At 40.0% G+C, this 19,338-nt stretch overlaps 1 protein-coding gene across 1 annotated transcript; it reads right to left on the bottom strand.

Moving 5' to 3' along the window:
* Positions 1-5,990: 5,990 nt before the first annotated feature.
* Positions 5,991-19,086, bottom strand: LOC101863602 (DAZ-associated protein 2). The gene is made up of 5 exons (XM_005104604.3): positions 18,878-19,086; positions 14,544-14,705; positions 10,592-10,683; positions 9,082-9,204; positions 5,991-8,160 (listed from the first exon to the last, which is right to left on the bottom strand). Exons 1-5 carry the CDS (start codon positions 18,894-18,896, stop codon positions 8,032-8,034), a joined length of 525 nt encoding a protein of 174 aa, XP_005104661.1. The 5' UTR covers positions 18,897-19,086; the 3' UTR covers positions 5,991-8,031.
* Between the last annotated feature and the right edge of the window lie 252 nt (positions 19,087-19,338).

Below are 19,338 nucleotides of genomic sequence, written 5' to 3'. Positions count from 1 at the left end.
TAATAATAATAATAATAATGATGATGATGATGATGATGATAATAATGATAATAGCCTTCTCATAGTGTAAATTCTCGCCCAGCAGCAAATTGTATGTGCTTCACAATCGATATTACAATAGATTTAATACTGTAGACATAGAATAGTCGATGAATGTATTCGTTAGACAATGGCTTTTGTCAATAGCGTGTAGTGTATTATTAAGACGCGACATATCACAACAGATAACGAAAACTCGCATACCCTGGTCGTCACTGTGAAATCCCCCAAACAAACAAGTATAATTATAAATCTAAAAAATCAATGTACAACCCGAAACTTCTAGCTATTGTTCACGTTTAACGTTACATTGATCATTCAGGTGGAGAGATGCTTCGATATGCCTCTCGTGGCAAATCCAGGTGAGTAACACCTAAGGGTAGGGTGCCCTAACTGAACTAACTGAGAGAAAACAACACTCGGATACTCAGGGAAACACAGTAATCAAAATCACTTCTTTTGCGCTGCGTTAGGACATAGACCGTACATAACAAGATAGTTCACTCCTCTCTTTGAGCCAATTTTTAAAAAGTGTCCTCAAAATTCGGTGGCGCTTTCGTCGAAAAAGTGCGGACTTTGCGATCCAGAGCTACCCTACTCGTGTGAAAAAAAATTAATTAAAGTGAAACCAACACACTGTGCTATTCCTATTCCTCTTCTAGAGAAACGAAAGAGAGCTTCAAAACAAAGACTGTGGCGCCATCTTTCCGCGGACATTTTTTTTTGGCTGAGTGAACAATCTTGTTATGTACGATCTTTGACTCTAATAAGAGAAACACAGGAATATAAATCACTTCTTTTGCGCTGCGTTATGAAGCATCTATTTCTTAAACAAGTGTCTTTAGTTTTAGTAAGAGTTTTACGGCACTTGCAACACAATAAGGTCATATAAGTGCCGAAGATTAGAGGTGTTACAAGAGAGTAACAAACATAAAAAAGAAGGAAGGGAGAGACAAGGACGATAGATGTTTGATAGGAAAGAAAAAGCAAACCACACCAGAGCACCCGCCAACCACCCACAACAAGTGTCTGAAGAAGCTACTGAGGTTCAAATGGACAGATAGGATCACCAACGTAGGAGTATTAAGAAGAACGAGACAGAGCCCAGTCAGAGATGAGGTAGGGAGAAGACTTTGGCGATGGATTGGACACACTTTCATGAAGTCAAGCAGCTGCATAACAAGAAAAGTGTTAGATTGGAACCCACAGGGTAAAAGATCAAGGGGAAGACAACATGGAGCCTGGAGAAGAGTCACGAAAATGGATGTACAGAAAAAATTTAGTATTTGTTTTAGTAGAGGTTTTAAGGCGCTCGCAACTGCATTAGGTCATATGAGTGCCAGAAGATTAGAGGTGTTACAAGAGAGTAACAAACATAAAAAAGGAGTGGAGATAAGGACAATAGATGTTTGATGGGAAAGATAAAGAAGCAGCAAACAACACCAGAGCACCCGCCAACCACCCACGTACAGAAAAGTGGGAAGACGAGGAGCGACATCAAGCGACTAGCCCAGGATAGGGAAAGGTGGAGAGTGTTTGTTCGTGGCCTATATCCTGATCCAGGGTGAGAAAGGCAATGATGATGATGAAGCATCTAACTTTAATCCCTTACACCACAGACACAGCTGGCTTGAGTTTAGAGAAGATTTTAGCATTTTTGTCTGACAAGTTGAATTTCCTTGATAGAAATGGAGCAGAGAATTCCCACAGAACCACAGGGCAGACACATCAAACGAATATCAACAAGAACATACTTTAATCTCTGCTACTGTAAGAAAGCTGTAGTACGAGTTTTTATCTTTATTCATCATTCGTAACAATAATAATAATAAAATTTATATTAGTCATTATAATGATAATAGTGAGTCGAAAACGGTTGCACAGTGTTTATTCCTAAAGACACTTCAGTCAGTAGCACCGCCCCGGGGGTACGTGCAGAGATGTAGAGGAATCGAAAATGGTGGCACTGCGTTTATACTCTAAGACAGCGGTGTCGAAACAGAAAGGAATGGATACACACAAACTTGTACATACACACACACACACACACACACACACACACATTACACTAGAACATACATCAACATAAGTGGCGGAGCTGACAACCCCCTCCCCCCAAAAAAACAAAAAAACAAAACAAAAACAACAAAAAGTAAACAAAACAAAAAATGAAAAAAATGAGAAAAAAACAGCCCTGAAAGTTATAAAAGATAACATTTTATTTTTTATCACAACAAAGTCTTTACTTTAACATAAATATAAGTTTTCACACAGCATTGATCAGTTCATTTCTCACATCAATTGTCTGGGGCAGACATCATCAGGCCAGTCCAACAGGTCCACAATGTACATCAAAACTGTTCGAGAAATAAAACTAATACCACCCCCCCCCCCAATGAAAAAAAGCCCACAAAATACTTAAATTAAATAGTTCAATAACTAATGACATGATTGTCAACGTCTTACACTCGCATAATTTGCATAATTTAAATTATATCATTTTCATTAAAGAAGACTAGCCTTGAACCCGGCTACGGTGAAGGCAATGTTAATCACCTAGAGCTGTATCGTATGGAGTGGGTGCTATGCAAATGAAATGCATTATCATCATCCCATCTTTCTTCAATGATGGCAACACGACATGTACACCGTTTTAAAAAAATCTTCTCTCTTAAAAAAATTACCCCTTTCGACCTCACCAGTTTCTGCCCAGGGCCACTGATGTGTCACTTGCGATCTTTATCCCAGAGTCAAATATGTGCAAAAAGGTTTTCACATGCTAAGCTATTAACAATGCAAGAAGAGAAATACAAAGTTTATATGTACATGTATGCATAAAGTTAGCCTTACACAATTGCTACACTTAGTAAAAAGTCAAACTCGTCACATTACAATATAATATAAATGACTAAAGTGTGATTAAATGAGTCCAGCACGTTTCTTTTTTAAATGAACCTGCATATCAAATTCAGTCTCCCTCACCAAAATGATTTGAGAACACTATATATATGTACAACAGGGTCATTCCATGAAAGGTAACACACATAATGCAGGGATGAAAACCTGCTGGAAGAAAAAAGCAATGACGGAGCCATTCTTCGTTTTTTTTTTTGTTTTTTTTTGTTGTTCAAAGAAGGTTGCATCTAGCACAACACACACAAGTAAAAGGGGGGTAAAAATGGCCCTATCATCAGCTAAAAAAAAATTTTCAGTAGGTCGTCATGTCAGTGTTACGTGTGTCAGCTTTAATGGAATGGCCCAACAACACCGCACTCCTTAGTTAGTTTTAGTACGATTTTACAGTGCTCGCAACTGTATGAGGTCATACGAGCGCCAAGGGATGGATGTCAACAGAGAAGTCCAAAACGGGAATGAGGCTTACTCTGCTTACCTCTCTAGCCTCAACAGAACAAAGTCAGCTTCGACTATCAAGGCACCCCGGATATAGCAATTCACAAGAGAGTGATAAACGTACAAAAGAAGTAGAGGAAAATGACAATAGTAAGGATGAGGAAAGAAAAAGCAGCAGTTCCCCCTTGTTGTACCAGCACAGTATGAGCATGACATTGAAAAATCAGCTCATTTACAATTCTACTGTGCATAAGTACATGTTAAAGTCCCCCCTTTGGAAATGTCCTAAAGATACTGCAGTCAGTAGCACTGCCCAGGGGGTCGCACTCCAGTCTCAATAAAACTTTGAAAAAAAACCCACCCAAACAAAAAAAAATCCGCTCGCCACAAATGAGAGAGAGAGAGATAGAGAGAGAGAGGGGGGGGGGAGAGGGGAGAGAGAGAGAGAGAGAGGGAGAGAGAAAGAGAGAGAGAGTGAAAGAGAGAGAGTTGTTTTGCATCTTCCCGTACATCGTGAACAGGTATGCCAGATACACTCATCCTTCATTGAATACTAATCCAACAAAAAAGCTACTTTGAACAATTTCATATATGGAGGGAAAAAACATTTGGGAAAAACCATTGGAGTGAACTCAGTCTTTTTCTTTTAAAAAAAGTCTACGGAAAAGTGAACAAGCGTGTGAACTATAATTATCACAAAATACTTAGCTGAACTCCAAAATGTGTCTAAAAAAATAATAATAAACATCAAATATAACATGTCAAACAAATCAAAAAGTGGTCAAAAGTATTACAAAAACTGACCTGTCACACAACAACGGGAAGGAACCAAAAAAACCTTCAAAGTGCAAAAAACCTAACCCATCCCTCCCCCCCCCCCCCCCCCCCCCCCCCCAAAGACACAAGGAGAAGAAGATAACCAAAAACCCTGAAAGACCTCCAGCCCTCCATCCAGTAACTTCCAGTTGAGCAACATTTCTGATACATGTGAGAACACGTCTGTATATCTCGACAAGTTTCACACTTTGGGGGCTCTCAGTTATCACAATCTCACAACACGACACTCATACACATAAATGCAGCCTTCCCACGACAAAAATTTAAAAAAAGAAAAGAAAAAGAAAGAAGACATTTTTTAAAAACCAAAAAACCCAACCCAGTTCATTTCACAAACAGTGTCAGCCAAAGGCACAGGAAAGAAAAACTACTCATACAATGAGGTTAAAAAAATATAGGTGTTATTAAAGTAAACAGTATATAAATACTAAAGTATATAGTATACATATATATATATACATTCATGAAGAGAAAGCTGCCTAGAAACTAAAATATTCCATCCAATATAACATACAGTGGAGTCCACTTGAACAGAAATTGGCTGAATCACCAGATTTCTGTTTAGCAGTGTTTTCAGTTTAGAGAGATTGCTCACATAGATAGCGAAGAAACAAAAATTCGGGGATTTTTTATTTTTTTTCATTTTCCATCTGTTTTTGGATTAACCATGTTCGGCTTCAGCAGACTGCACCATACCTGGTCCATAACTGTCCCATTATTAGTTCCAACATCCCTTAGTCAAGTGGTCAGTGAGCTTATACTCACAAGCAATGTCAAGCAATGTTCCACACTCGACATCTGGGCGGATCATGACTGGAGGGAGTCCTTTGATTTAATTTTAGTAGAGGTTTTACAGCGCTCGCAACTTCATAAGGTCATATGAGCGCCACGGGGTGAGTGTCAACAGAGGGGTCCTTACAGAGAATCAGACTTACTGTGCTCACCTCTCTAGCTTCAACAGCACAAAATCTGCTTCGACTATCAAGGCACCCCGGAAAAAGCGGGTCACAAGAATGTGACAAACATACAAAAGAAGTCGAGGAAAAATGACGATAGTAAGGATTAGGAAAGAAAAAGCAGCAGTTCCGTGTTGCAGTTTAGACACAGTTATGAGCATGACATTGATGAATCAGCCCATTCACAATTCTACTGTGCATTAGAACGAGAAAAGTCCCCCCTTTAGGAAAGGCCTAAAGACACTTCAGTCAGTGGGGGGTACGCAGTCCTGGGACAAAACAAGTTACACCTAATATTTTATTTTTTTTAAAGGACAGCCCTGGGCAGCCAGCAAAGGCAAGTTAGTATAGTCTTTTTTTGTTCTGAGTTGTGTACCCTACTATGTGGTGCAGATGTAATGACTAAATGTATAATATTATGTCTATAAATATATGTCAGAATGCTCCGCATCATTCTCAACATGGAGATTCAAATTGATCAACAAGGATCAATAAAATTATCTTACGCCCGGGTAATACAAATAATGTTTGTATTGCAGTGTAATTTACACATTTGAGCAAAACAGAGATTGGTGTTTATTCCCAATTATTTTAACAACCAAATGAGGCAAATAGTTATTGCCTTTTTAAATTCAAAGAACAACAAAAAATACTTTCATCTCTTGCACACGCAAGGAGACTATCACACTAAATCTTAAAGAGTTGACAAAATCATGTAAAAACGGGTGTATAAAATCTTAAACCCAATAGCAGGGAGGAGGCACAAGGGAACTTAACAAATCATTTAGAGAAAGTGAGACCTGTGCATTTTTTTTTAAACTTTTTATTTCCACGCAAGTTCTGCAGATCATTCACCCTTTTCCACACCTGCCAACCAATCATCTCATGACCAAAAATAGGGAGTTTTCCTCAAAATACCCCACCAAAAAAAGGAGTTTGTGCAAATTCACACAAACAAATTCAAATTTAAAAAATTTTCACTTCATTTACAATAAGTCTTATTCAACCTGACAGAAATGGAATAAAGAGAAAAATTAAAATTTATGCAAATCCAATCAGAGTTCTTCCACAGGCAATTTAAACCCAGTCCATACACCGTTTTTTATTATCATCCATAGGATGAGGGGAACTCTGTGCCATCACTTTCCAAAGAGGAAATTTACTCATTAATCCGATCCGTACACTTTACATAGCAGTCTGTCAAAACGATTTTTTGCGAAATGCTGAAAGTTTCAAAGATATCTTCCTACTAGAAGTATTCTAAAATGTGAAGAATACAACCCCGGGGGTACAAAATGATCATTAAATCCGAGAACTCCAATTTTATCGGAGTATTGGGCAAATCTGCTTTCCCTACCAAAAATTATACCAGTACGTAGTCAAAAGGTGCAAAGAAGGGCACAGATGAACCGTCGCTTGGTAAAGAAAGAGTTACGTGTTAAGTCCCAACACAAGTCGCCCTGCATTTGTTCCTGGACACTCTAGTGTGTTATGGGACCATTTCACACAAACAACAACATCTCTATCCGTTTATCATAGACTGGTTTCATCCGCTGCCTGTTTTTGGTGTAAATCACCCAAATGTGGATACAAGAAAAAAAATTCTGGGTGATTTGTTGTATGATCAAAACACTCCTTGTTTATTCCCTCCCTTTGCCAAAGCTTGAAAGTCCATGCCATAGAAACTGTGAATGTACATTTTTAAAAATAAAAGCTACACAGAAATGTATTTTTGAACTGATATTATGGGGTGTGTGTGGGGGGAATTCAATATAAACTGCTCAACAGATGGAAAATTAGGTGATTTCTTTGATCTCATCATTTCGATGAATGCTTGATTTCATCAGTGCCACACACATTAATTTTTTTCGCAATAACTGTCTTCTGTACTTGCATTTATGAAAGGCACCTAGAGCTGTGTGCAAAAGGGAGCAGGCGCTACAAAAATTATCTGCCTTATATTACTTAAGAAGAAGAAATGGAGGACAGAGGAGACCTAACATCTCTGTGAGCATCAAGCACACATCCAACTCTGGCCTTAAACAAACAAACAGAAAAACAGACAGACAGACAAATAAACAAACAAACAACACCATTCTCTCGCAGTCAAAGCAGCCCACAGTGTGGAGAAGACTAAATATTTACAACGTTGATAATCAATACAAAAAGACGCACAACTCTTCTCCACTTCATTCACAGCAGTTACAGAACTACAAAATTTCCAAAAAAATTGTGAAAAACAAAAGGAGAAAGCTGCCCAAATCGTAAAACCAGGTCCACAGTCAAGCATCCACCAAAACGTATCAAACAACGCTACTGACTATCGGACCTACCACTAGACATGCTCCCCGAATGCCTTATAAAGTGCTCACTTTTGATCAAAATCACACAAAAATAAGAGAAAAAAAAATCTTTCTCCCTGCTCAACGCAAATTACTATCCTTTAGTTTTATAATGCAAGTTATGTATAAAAACAATTTTTTAAATACCTGAAAACAATAGTCTAGCACGCACATAGCAAATACGCACATAGTGAACAGATTTTCAGGTCCCGAATTTGGTTCTTATAAATTTAAACACGTGTATAAACTTTGTAACACACGTACATCGAGAAATTCGTACATGACAAAATGATTCCTCGAGTCCGGCCAATTTCCCTCTATATGCACGTGCTAGAATGTATACTAATCATAAACATACACATTTGACCGTCCATCACAGATTAAAAAAGAAAAACCACATTGACATCTGCGAGTCAGACACAACGAGAAGGCAGCCAGCGTCGTTTGCCGAGCCTCGTGTGAATCTGACCTCGTTCAGAGCCGTTCAGGAAGTTTCAAACTGGTTCTCACCAGAAGGAGACCCCGCCTCCTTTTCCCCCCGTGAACCAGTTGTCCTTCTTCTGTGTGGCGAAAACCTGGCCACCCTGAGAAGCCGTCATCTGGGCTGCATTCGGGGCACAGCCAGGAGGGGGAGGCTGAAAATGGAAAACGTTCAGTTCCAGTAAGAGTTTTATGGAACTAACAACACAAACAGACCATATAAATGCTGAAGATTAGAGTTTTTTGGTTTTTTTAGAAAGAGTTTGACGGCACTTGCAACACAATAAGGTCATACAAGTGCCGAAGATTAAAGGTGTTCCAAGAGAGTAACAAACATAAAAAAGAAGGAGAGATAAGGACGATAGATGTTAGATAGGAAAGGAGCAGCAGACCACACCAGAGCACCCGCCAACCACCCACGATTAGAGGTTTTACGAGAGAGAAACAAACAAAAAAAAAAAGGTGGAGAGATCTGCCGTAAGCAGACAAAATTGCCTTTTTCCATTTTTTGTGCCAATCACGGCGCACCACTTTTCTTCTCCCAAAAGCGGCCTTCTTTGATGGGTGAACATCTTACACAGTATCATTAAAATGTAAAAATAAAATGCAGGGGTAGGGGGGGGGGGCGTGGGAAATGGATTTATACACACACACATACACCGTTGAATCTGCTCTTACAGCCATCACCAGTAGAAACTAAAAAAACACCCACTTCCCATTCCCCATTTGCGGTTTTCGTTTTTTTATAACATTATAATGATACTGTGTAAAATGACCACTCATCTTAAATGCATATATTTATATACTGTATTATATATTTTTTTAAATTTTTTTTTAAATAAAAAAAAAATGTTCGTTTCGTTTTTGTTATTTAAATCTTTGATGTGATTAATACTGTGCTTTGCCTGCTTTGGTTGAGGAAAATGAGAAAAGTACTGATCCTGGTCGGTGATTCTGCTTGGGGCAAAAAAAGGGAAGGAATTCATCAAACCACAGAAGCTTGGGACAACACAAGTGAGGTACTGCAGAGCTGTGCTCAGGCGGTCTTTGGTCAAAAGGGTTCCATCACAACTTACCGGAATGTTCTGCGATGAAATGCCGTCAAAGCGAGCCCCGGAATCAAACTGTGCCATGGCTGCCACCTGATAACCTGGGTAGGCGCTGAAGCCGGGCTGGACTGGGTAGCCAGGATTGGCAACCTGAGACAAGAGACCAGGAAAGGTACAGGCTCAGTCAGGTTGTAAAGAGTACAGGAAACTTTATATTAACATGCTTGCCAACATTTTGAAACCCCAATCAGGGACATCCAACAGTAAGACATCAGATCACACAACAACAAACAAAATTGCATCAAGTGGGGCTGTTTCTGGTGTAGTATATATTACATGTTCAAATTCCTGATCGCCAAATCTTGCACAGTCCTGGGAATTTCAAGACAGGTGGCAAGCCTGTATCTATAACATTCTAAAAATAGCATTTAAATATCTTGGAATTTCTCTTATGGTCATCCACAAGGGTTCTAAAACTCACCCCCACTCCAAAAATAGGTCAAATGTCGGAGCAACTGATCAAGAATTCGCCTGCAGCCAGTATCATCCGCATTAAGTAGAACAGCCTCAGTGTAATCAAATGCTCACTTGATGTGCATGAGGGTGTGAAAATCTGTAAGTGATACATGCTTACTGGAGCAGTACGAAAGAATTCGCAAAGAAAGAAATTACCGATGAACAGTTTGTCAAGAGAATTCGTTTTAAACTGAGGCACTACTTGGATATGGTGGTCCCGACTTTTGTGACAGGGAAATATAACCCAGAGAAAATCTAGAATCTAGTTTTGACCCCAACGACGATTACTTCTGGTTGTAAGTCTAAACAATTACTTTTAGATTTGCGTCCCGGAGAGATAGCCTTTCAAACTTTATTGCAAAACATCATATCGTGGTCAAATTCTCATGCCCCCTGAACACCCCATGTTTTGTTTTTTTAAGTCAGGGGGGCAAACCCCCCCTTGCCTTGTGAAAAACAAGTGAAATTTTTACTGCTCATTTTGTAGGCTAGATTTAGACCTAGGCTGCTGATAAAACATAAAACATTGATACCCACTATTTAAATCAGTTTCGATATTTCAGTAGCAAAAGTCGGGACCACCATATCCAAGTAGTGCCTAAATTGTTCCGCTGAAAAGACATGGTTTATTTATCTCAGCTCCCACTGTATCTACACACATTCAGAAGAAGCCAGAAAAGTGTGTACGAGTAAGAATATATGTGAAGAGCACAGGGGAAAAATGACGGTAGTCAAAAACTGGAAATTGTGAGGGTGCCAATTTTAAAAGCTTGTGGACTCATAACTTCCAAATTTTTTTGACTGGTGATTTATTGTTAAGAAGTGCTTTTGAATGGTAAATCTAACAACAATAATCAACCAACAGTTGAACAGAAATACAGTTATGAGTCAACAAGCGTTCAAAATTGGTACCCTCACGATTTTCAGTTTGTGACTACCTTCGTTTTTTCCCCCTGTAGTCTTTGTATGTGTATCTTGGAAAGTGAAAGTGTGTACACTGAGAAAGCATGATTCAACTCACCTGCGGCTGATAGCCATATGCTGGAGGAGCAGGACCGGGCCCTCCGTGCATCATGGGCTGGCCGGGAGGGTACGCAGCAGCAGGGGCTTGAGCTGCGATAACAGACAAGAACAAAGTTACAGTTGAAATAGTGTAAGATGTTCACCTATTGCCGAAGAGATTAGTGGTTCTCTTGAACAGGTGGATGTCTCAAGAGTGTCATTATAATGTAAAAAAATATGCGTCACGACGCAGTGGAAATAGGCATTTCATCGGCCTAGAGAACAACTGTCGTATGTCCACGCACTCCGGTTTTGAGAAATAAGCCTTCAAAGTTTGAGATGGCTCCAGATTCAAATCAATGACCAACTCATTGATCTGACTGTTACCCATTGTTGGTGTGTATAATCAATGTTTTAACTTTAATAGTTTTCACAGATTGCTGTTTTCCTGTGGAATTGAGAAACAGTTTTTGTTTTAAGAAAACCCAGTTTTCTGAAAAATTGAACTGAATGCCTCAAAGTACAAATGTCGTATCTCCTTTTTCAGTTCTAAATCTCCATAATCTAGTCTAATTTCATGGCTAAGTCACTCGCCTGCAAGAAAGAAGGTCCTCCATGGCTCAAATCTCACAGGAGACGATATGAAACCAAAAAAAATCAAACAATTTTTTTCGGAGGTTCAATGGGCTTTAATGCCTGGCTCACATGAAATCAATGTTCTATGGCACACTGATGCTGAAATTTGAGATGGCGTCTCTCAAATAACCTCACTGTGTCGCAAGGGATATAAATCTTAACTAACGGTCATTCCAGTTGCAAGAGGCACACAGGAGTCCCCGTGGCCACCTGGTGATCTTATAGCTGCACTACTACATGTAATATCTCTCATTTGACCTTATTGAGAGGAAAGGGGTTACCAAAGAAACAAAATGCAACAGACAACACCATCAATGCCCTACAAACTTTTCTGTCTCGTACAACCAAAAACTAAATGGGCAAAGGAAAAAGGGGTTAAGCAATTTTTTTCACTTTTGAGAAAAAAAAACGATTTTACAGTTTTAACTTTCTCATTTCTTGCATAGAACACTGTATTTTTAAACATGGTATACCTGGAGACTCTCTCCCCTTTTCTGTCAGATGTATGTGTGAACACGTCCATCATTATAAGATATCCACTCATTAGTTTATCACAAAAATGTGAAAAGTTGACATTCCCTCTTCTTCCTGTGCACTCTTCAAAAGGGTATAGTAATAACGAAAATTCCATTTGATAGTAAAAACAACAATCTTCATTGTCCTTTCCAGACACCTTGTTCTCATCTACTGTGTTCAAGAATAACAGGTACAGTAACTTTGAAATAAGACACATAACACAATATACAGTGTAAATGAAATACACACACACATACACACACAGACACACACACACACATACATATGTACATACGTACAGACAGACAGACACACACACAAACACACACATATGACATACATACATACATACATACCTACCTACCTACCTACCTACATACCTACCTACCTACCTACCTACCTAAATTCATACATACATACATACATACAATTCTATACAGTCCATGCCGGCTTTAAACACGGTCATCGGGAGAAAGCTTAAGCATGCCTAATGCCGAAGCGTGCTTGAGTGCAAAGTAGACATAATCCAGAGATTTTCATGTAGAACATTTCTCGTGCTATTTCCCATTGTTTGTAAGTAGGCCTATAGCGGTCCCGCAAAAGTGTGCGCTGCTACTTTTACCCGCCATGGTAGTTTTTGTTGGTTTGTTGGTTTTTGTTTTGTGGTCGAATCGGAAATGAAAACTTAATTTAGACGGCCAGTCACGATATAGCACACTAGGCCTACACACTACACGCTGCCTGTGCGTACCACTGCCCGCTGTGCCACATTCATACCACCGCCTTCATCCCACCTTGCGCGTGATACACAATCAGGATTAATGAACAGCGAGGGTCAAAGGTGAAATCGCAGCCAGCCTCCCTTTCTCGTCTCCCCGAATCTCTTTGTATTTTTTTTTTGGTCGTGTGTAGCTTTGCCCTAGGCTAGATCCTATGTCAACGCGCGCAGCTGTGTGCATCTCTCTCTGCCTTCCTCTCCGCCTGTGTGAGTGTGTGTCTCTTTCACTTGCATTCTTTGCGTTTCTCTTAACACACTCCACTGCTGCGGTGTAGACTTGTTCGAACTTCGATGGGTCATCATGAAAATATTGACTGTCTTGTAAATGAAGCGTGCCTGAAGCCGAAGTTACCGTGCTTAAAAGCGTGTAATTTACATAGCAAAAATTCGGTAAGAGCCATTTAGCGTGCTTGAGTCCAAAACGGGCTTTATACCGGCGTGCTTAAAGCTGGCACGGACAGTATAGCTTTTGATTATTTCCATCTTTTCAACAAGCGCGTCTCATGACCGCATGAGCTGTTTATTTCGTTACAGAACAAAAATCTAGACATTGTTCAGGTCTTGTTGCCCCACCAGGAAAGGGAGTGCCCACAACCTGTCAATATCAAACCTGCATTATTATTTGTCCTCATTTTTGCACCCCTTTTTAAAGTGTGGTCATGCCTGCCGGTGTATGTATTGCCTTCTTGACTAACAACTTTGCAAGACCAGGAAGCACATTCTTCTATTCTGCGTATGTGAGATGGTGTGTCTGTGTTATAAGCATAATTATATACCCAACCATAGTGCTAATTTCAGGCCTATATTAATTTTTTTCAGAGGAAAAGTTGTTGTGAATAGCATCTAAAACTGGTGGTTCTGTGATTTTCCTTCCATCCCGGGGTAGGATAAGGAAAAGTAAAAGGCCCAAAATTTTTCCCACAAGTCTCACCCGACTCAAGCTATTAATTACATTCCCAATAGCAAATCTGTTTTGAAACGGCGTTCCTCGTGAACAAAGAATCAAACGAGAATAGGTCGCAAGGCTGCTTGTCTTTTCCTCACCACCTCCACCTTTTCCTCTCTTAGAGTGCTCTGGTTGTTACAAAGGAAAACTGCCTCTTGACAAAATAGGCGCAATGCTGTTTCAAATCAAAACATTAAAAAATATTTGATAGATGAAAATAGAAACAGCAGGTCAAAGTGAAAGAAGAAGAACGTTCCAAACCTACATGTATTAATTGTTTATGTACATTTTGGAGTAATAAGTAATTTTTTTTTTTATGTGTTCTCTTCCGATGAATTTGTTTTTACTTCACGGGTGCATTTAATTTCTCACAACTGTAAAAAGAGTAAGACAAGAGCAACTCTGTTCTATGGCCTATGTTACTATTTTTCTCTTGTAAGTTTTTGTCCGAGTTAATTTGATGTTTAGTCAGTCTTGCTTCCCACTATTACGTGTTACTATAGGAGGCGGGGGCTCCCATGGTCTAGAGCTTACAGTGTTAGCCTCTAATTCAATAGGTACACACACACACACATGACCCATATTTCCCAAAAATGTTAAACATGTCGCAGGAAATTTAAAAAATGATGTGTCAAACAGTATAGGACCCAACAGTTCACATTTTAAACATCAATGAGTTTCCTATGTTTTGTTTTTCTGTATGCATACTTTTGTTAACACTGTAAATGTCTAAAGTGGGAGTCAACATACTGAAAGTACTTTTAGTTGTTTTTTTAAAATCTCCATCCCAGTACCAGTATTCACAATATTTGACGCCCACTGTAAATACTGAAACTAAATTTAACCAGTAACGTCCAGCACTAGTTTCAGAGAGGTATGCCCCCTCCTCCCATAATTTGAAGTTCTGCTGTTAGGTTTGAACACTTCTTGAAAACAATAGATACACAAAGGTAATAATGGGCACATACGTGTTCTGCGGCCAAAAAAAAAGTGGTCTAAAAAGCAGTGCATCTGAGCGCGGGAGTGACTGTGGAGAGAAAGCTTACAGTGATTGTTTCTAACATTTTCATTTTCACATCTGTAAATACCACTTACCTGCGGCGTAAGTGTACTGCTGCTGCTGAGCGTACATGGGTACGGGGTTCTGGCCTACCAGAGTGTGCGAGTATGGAGGTGGGGCTGAGGGGTATCCAGGGGGAGCCCCATAATGCCCAGGTGGGTAGGCTGGGTCATTCGGAGCTTTTCCATAGGCTGGATCTGGCAAATATATCATGTAATATATATTACTATATAAGAATTATGTCCTTGGGAAAGGCATTTTACATGATTTTTTCTCCCTTCACCCAGGTGGGAGTGAATTGTGACAGTTTGTTAGTGTTTGAGCGCTTAATCAGCTGCTTGCACTGTATGCTTCCCGAAAAGCTAAGAATGTTTTTGAGTGTTCTATGGTCTGCTTGGGTAACGATATAGTGCAAAGCGCATAGACCTTGCTATCGAGTGGGGATATGCGCTATACAAATGCTAATTTTATTATTATTATTAATTCAGTTACAATCTGTCACATGTTTTTACTTGTCTGCTCTGTGATTCAGGACACCCACAAAAACAGATAAAGTAAAAGAAACCCTGTTCTTCAATTCTCCACCAATGAATAAAAGAGCAGCAGATTTGCTTGGCATCCCTTTTCAGATGTTGAATCATTTTACGAGTAACTGATATGTAAAGTTGGGCCCCATATCTACAAAAAGGTACAAGAAGAAAGGAGAGAGTAACAAATGAAAAGTAATACAAGAAGACAGACTAGAAGTTGGAGCTGTACAAACATCCTCAGTTTTCATTAAAATTATTACAAGTACAGTTAAACCTGCACTGACGGCCACCTCTACAAACGGCCACTTTCCATTCCCACCCTTTCGTTTTTTCTATATAATTTAACTGTGTAAAACGGGCACCTGTCCAACGCGGCCGCGGCCACCATAATTTAACACACAACCCCTATCACACTAAGCAATAACACCTGTCTTAGAAGGCCACCTTAGTGACTCCATTACGTTTTGTCATAAATTGTGCATTGGCCCCTGGCGTTGTGGGCGAACCGCCATAATTCAATCACCTGTTGTTGTTGTTAGGAAGTCCCTGCAACCGATCATGTTGCGTAGGCCCCTCCCACTGTTGACCAATAGCTACCAATTTTCGGCTGCTGGTGAGGTAAGCGTGTGATCCCTCATAACCCATAAGCCCCGCCCAGAACTCAAACACAAATCGTAAATGAGATGAGTGGTCACTGTTTACCCAGTCTGTAACAAAGTAACAAAGGACGTCAGCATGGACTTGTGACAGAAGCGTCGCTCGTTCTCCGAGTTGTTGCAACCCATGAGTTTGTTTTAACATGGCATTCAGTCTTCCTTGTCTGATACATTTCGTTTTATTGTCACCCTTGTGCAAAATCAGTAACAAAATACAAATTGCAAACGAAATACAAACCAACAATAACAACAAAACAACAACGATGCGGCTACTTTCGATTGGGACCTCAGATGGGAATGATTTGTTTTCTTCATCTTGATCAGTTCTGCCTCAGATGGCCAGCTGTCTTATACGGCCACTTTTCTCCTTGACAATGGGTGGCCGTCTTACACAGGTTTGACTGTAAATACATCCACTGAGTATATATCCAGTGACTATTCCTGTGGGCGTTTACGTTATGTGTGTGAGTGAGTGCGTGTTGACGAGTGCATCATGTGCATGATGTAAATACTTACGATGCCCCTGCAAATTTCTCTTTGAAGAGATCAACAATAAAATCGTGTCACTGTAATATTTTGTTGAGCCTTTAGTTAAAAAATGAAAACTCAAGAGTTTTGAGATCTCATAAAAGCCTCATACTCTAAGACTAAGAACAATTCAACAATGAAAAAAAAAGTAATGAAAGGGGAGATTAAAACAAAACAAAGGGAAGGTCAACAAGAATACTTTGTAAAACAGTCAAAGTAACAATTTCAAGAGTTCTTAAGATGATGTGAGCTGCCTAACTCTGCCTCATAATCAATATGAGTTTGTAAAAATGATCTATTATCACTTCAGAGAAAGTCAACGACTAGCATCAACTTCATTAACTGGCGTTAACTAATTTCTGTCTGATCTATCTGCGGTGTTACGTCGTATTTTGCATTCACTCCTCTGTCTCGTATAGGCCTCAGCTTGGGTTCCGATTCCAAAAAAATAATGACAGTTTAGTTTAAAGCGTGGGAAAAATTCCATAACGAGCGACCACTACGAAAAAGATTAGATTTTCTAGAGTACAGGCAGAAGCAGAGGGTTAGGGTCAGGGTTTGGGGTAGGGGGTAGGACTATCTAGCAGTATGGGTAGGGGTAGGGGTAAGGCAATTAAAACTTAGTAAGGTTATGGGTTGGGCCACGTTTAGGTCTCTTCTTTATTGTGTTTGTTGGGGTGGTCGCTCGTTATGGAAGTCCTTCCCTCAAAATAAAAGACTTGGAAGCTGCTGCGAGCACCTCTAGCACACCTCTGTGATTGGCCCAAACATAGATGACGTATTTCCGCCATCTATTTTTGTCGTCTTTCGGGGTTTCCCCCGCAAATAATTGTTGACAAGATCTCACCGTGTTTGTTTTCTTTGTAATTTATGTTAACTTTTATTATAGCCTAGCCTGAACAATCTCAGGAATTCTTGTTCTATAAATTTACCTTAGAGTTCTCCTCAAAGTTGTACACACACCAACCACACCGAACACAAACACGGACCAAGTAGTCAGCAATGAAACTAAGTGACGTAGACGATCGTGCGATAAGCGGAAAAGCGGGCCCGCCATGGTGATTTCACCATAATTTGATGTCTTGCAGTTGTTAGGTTTGATATCTTAGCTTGCCGCGTATCAAACGTATAGACCTAGATCTAAACGTAGATCTAGGCTCAAATATAAAGGGGGTGGGAAGTACCGAAAAAGCACCAAAAAAGAGTACCTCGAATCGTAGCATTCTTCATGGGAGGGGTGGCATAATTGTTGGTTGACTGTGCTTATACATCGATGGGTGGGGCCAAAAGGGTGGGAAGCAAAGGGGACGTTCAAACGTTTCTGTTTTTAATCAGTAAGACAGTCAGTGTTCCTACGAAACGCAATCACTGGTGATAATTGGATGTCAGACAAATGCATGTCATTCATTATCTGAGACTAGAGGATGTACGGTAGCTTGAGTTTGAGAGGTTTGAAGGGGAGGACTTCCGTAACGAGCGACCACTATGAGACAGAGCAGAATTGAGGGCTTAGGGTAAGGGTAGGGGTAGTGGTAAGGGTAGGGGTAGGGGTAAGGGTAGGGGTAGGACCGGTAGGGTTAGGGGTAGGGTTAGGGTTAGGTCTAGGCCTCTTCTTTATTGTGTTTCATGGGGTGGTTGCTCGTTACGGAAGTCCTTCCGTTTGAAGTATTGACTACTAGATCTAGATCTAGATCGGGAGGCCAACCTCTATTCTCACCCGGGGTGAGAATAGTGCAGGCGAGTCTTTTGGCTATTCTCACCCGGTGCGCGTTCACCGTTATAGCCTAGATCTAGGCCAACAAATTTTGCATTCACCCTAAACCACAGAATTCTACACTGTGATAACAGAAAAATTGTAGAATTCTGTGCCGTGAGCAAACGTTCCATTACAACTGTAGCCTATTAAAAGCGTACAATTTTGTCTGTGGGCAGTGGAGAGAGAGAGAGAGAGAGAGAGAAAGAGAGAGAGAGAGGAGTAGCGCGAGAACTTCCGGTCAAAACAAAATGGCGACCCGCGTAGTTCGGCTCGATTCGAAAAGTTAAATAGCCGTAGCATCTTTGTAGACAACCAAATTAATTTACTTTTGTGTTTTAACATCATTTTTTAACTTTGTTTTGGTCAATTTGATCATCCACACCGATAGACAGTGTATTCAGAAAGAGACAGAGAGAGAGAAGAGGGGAGGAGTAGATCTTGCGAGAACTTCCGGGCAAAACAAAATGGTGACCCCCGTTGTTCGGCTCGATTCGAAAAGAGAAATAGCCATAGCATCTTTGTAGTCGATAAAATTAGCTTACTTTTGTGCTATAACGTAATCTTTTCTTTGCCTTTATCCATTTGATCATCCACATCGATAGAAAGTATTCCGAAATTAGGAAAAACAGGTCTTGTTTCAAACAGGGTGAGAATAGCCTACGGTCGCAAGTCTCACCCGGGGTGAGAGGTCGATCGTATTTCTATTCTCACTCCGGATGAGAATAGCCACTTTCTGGCTAACTTGCTGCGAATCCATACTTTAACACAGGTTCGACTGTATTTTACTCTGTATAATGTATACAGACAATACAGACTGCATTACTCTGTACTCTGCACTCTGTACTGACTACACACTACAGTGTCTACACAGTAGACTGCTGACAAACTTGAAAACCTACCTTTTGGATAAGAAGACATTATTGCGTTCAGTCGTTAACGGAACTTTAGGCTAAAAAAGTTCAGGTGATCTGTCAGACTTATACCTCTCCCGACAACAAACTTGCGCAATAAGGAAGTTAATTTTAGCAGCACGGACAATTTCACAGAGGTCCGATGGTTATGACTGGCGATTTCCTCTCCAAAAGTGACGTCACACAGTAACACAAACAAACGTGTTCTGCCTTTTGACCCCAGGGTAGAAAAGACCAACTTCCGCTGCAGAAAACTACCTGGACACAGAAAACAAAACATTTTACTAACTTATCATGTACTAGCCTAATGTATTATATTGCTCGGAGGCTTACCAAAAATTATTAAAATATGTCAACATATTATCTTTCCTTTGTCTTAGATTTGATTCCTTAGCCATCCCAGCCTTCAAAAGACTAAAAAGGTCTAGATCTAGGAAATCACTCTAAAA

Source organism: Aplysia californica, unplaced genomic scaffold (assembly GCF_000002075.1).
Source record: "Aplysia californica isolate F4 #8 unplaced genomic scaffold, AplCal3.0 scaffold00428, whole genome shotgun sequence".
Lineage (NCBI taxonomy): Eukaryota > Metazoa > Mollusca > Gastropoda > Aplysiida > Aplysiidae > Aplysia > Aplysia californica.
The sequence above is the reverse complement of the archived record's forward strand: the minus strand, read 5'-3'. Positions and strand labels throughout refer to the sequence as shown.